The 1,554-nt window shown below is 42.1% G+C and overlaps 1 protein-coding gene across 1 annotated transcript in view; it reads right to left on the reverse strand.

The window, feature by feature from the left end:
• The window catches only part of LOC101854368 (17-beta-hydroxysteroid dehydrogenase 13), a gene marked incomplete in the record, with an annotated part of 11,827 nt that overhangs the window by 3,048 nt on the left and 7,225 nt on the right, over positions 1-1,554 (reverse strand). Inside the window, 1 exon segment of the mRNA XM_013089201.2 lies at positions 1,097-1,234. Coding sequence (XP_012944655.1) covers positions 1,097-1,234 — 138 coding nt within the window.

The following is a 1,554-nucleotide window of genomic DNA, read 5'->3' on the forward strand; positions in this document are numbered from 1 at the left end:
CTATATGTCTATCTATTACATCTATTACATCTATATCTATAGCTATATGTCTATCTATTACATCTATTACATCTATATCTATAGCTATATGTCTATCTATTACATCTATTACATCTATATCTATAGCTATAAGCCGACCTATTACATAAAACCCCAGAAGCCTCAGTCCACAAGACCCCCGGCTCTGTAAAAAGCCCCAGCACACAGCGCTGACATTCCTGTATTAAAACCAGTCCTGGCACATTTTCCTTTTTCATTTTTCAAATTCTAGAAACATCTATCCACTTCAGGCGCCATTACCCCACCAGGTCCTCGCTGACCTAGGAATCCGCGTCCATCGACCCTGTGGAGGTTATTTATCCCCTCCTCCTTGCTGCCTATAATTATGCTCATTACATCCACACATTATTCTGATCTTTCAGTTACATGACACTGCTGACAGGCATGTACTATAGGAAAAAAAGGGAAACTTATTTATTATGCATAACTTGTACTACAGATACTTTTAGCATGCATCACATTCTGTTTTTGTGAGATATGGTGTGTGATAAGATGTACAAAGCAATTGTCACAAGTTGACCGTCACAAGTAACCAGTAACTGTCAGAAGTGTACAGCAACTTTTATATTACGTTGGTCAACTGTTCGGATGTGTTAAGTCCAAAAGTTGGAAAATTTGTCTTATTCTGTAGAATCTGTGGCACATACATTAATCATGGATCATGGAATTATTGGACTGAAATTCAAATTTTAAATGTTGAAAAGCACAACCCATCCCCCTGAATTACTACCTCAATAGGATCCGCAAGGATACCCCACCCGACTGCCCGCTGTGCGACTGCCAGGAGAAAACAGTACCACACCACCTCTTTAACTGCCCAGCACTTTGTGACCTGCGTAGCACCTACCTACCTACCTGCCTCCCCAGACATCGGAAATACTCTATACAGCGACAAAACACAGCTGATAAAAACCTGTAACTTCTTTGCCATATCGACAGGCCGAAGGGTTAGAACCCAGACGGCCGCTGGATCAGAAAAGTAAAAGTCAAGTGAAGTAAGCGTGGAAGAGAGGAAGAGAAGCGGCGTGGTACGTACTTGTCCTCAAACTTCTGCACCAGCCCTGTGGTGACGAAGTACGGGCACAGGGCAGAGACGTGGATACCTTTGTGGCCGGCCAGAACCAGTTCCTCCCTCAGCGACTCGCAGAAGCCCAAGGCCGCGTACTTGGACGCGCTGCCACAAGAAAAAACACAAAAATGTGAGGGTTTTTATTGTTATTATTATTTGTTGGTGTTTTTAAAAAAATTCTACGCCCATTTCTAAGAGACTGTCGCCATCTCACTAGGAGAAAAAAGTGCTTATGATAGTGTCCAATAGTGTATTACGTGCACACTTAGTATAACAAGTAACTGTTACAGATAGAGATTCAAGGATTATAGATGTAAGTCATTGACCTGAGAGCAATGATGATTTTAGAAATAATGGCTCAAAACTGATCTAATGTCAAAGCTGATCTACTGTCGTCATGGTGACAAAGGGACTCGACCGAGCCA

This window comes from Aplysia californica, unplaced genomic scaffold (assembly GCF_000002075.1).
Source record: "Aplysia californica isolate F4 #8 unplaced genomic scaffold, AplCal3.0 scaffold00893, whole genome shotgun sequence".
NCBI classification, from domain to species: domain Eukaryota; kingdom Metazoa; phylum Mollusca; class Gastropoda; order Aplysiida; family Aplysiidae; genus Aplysia; species Aplysia californica.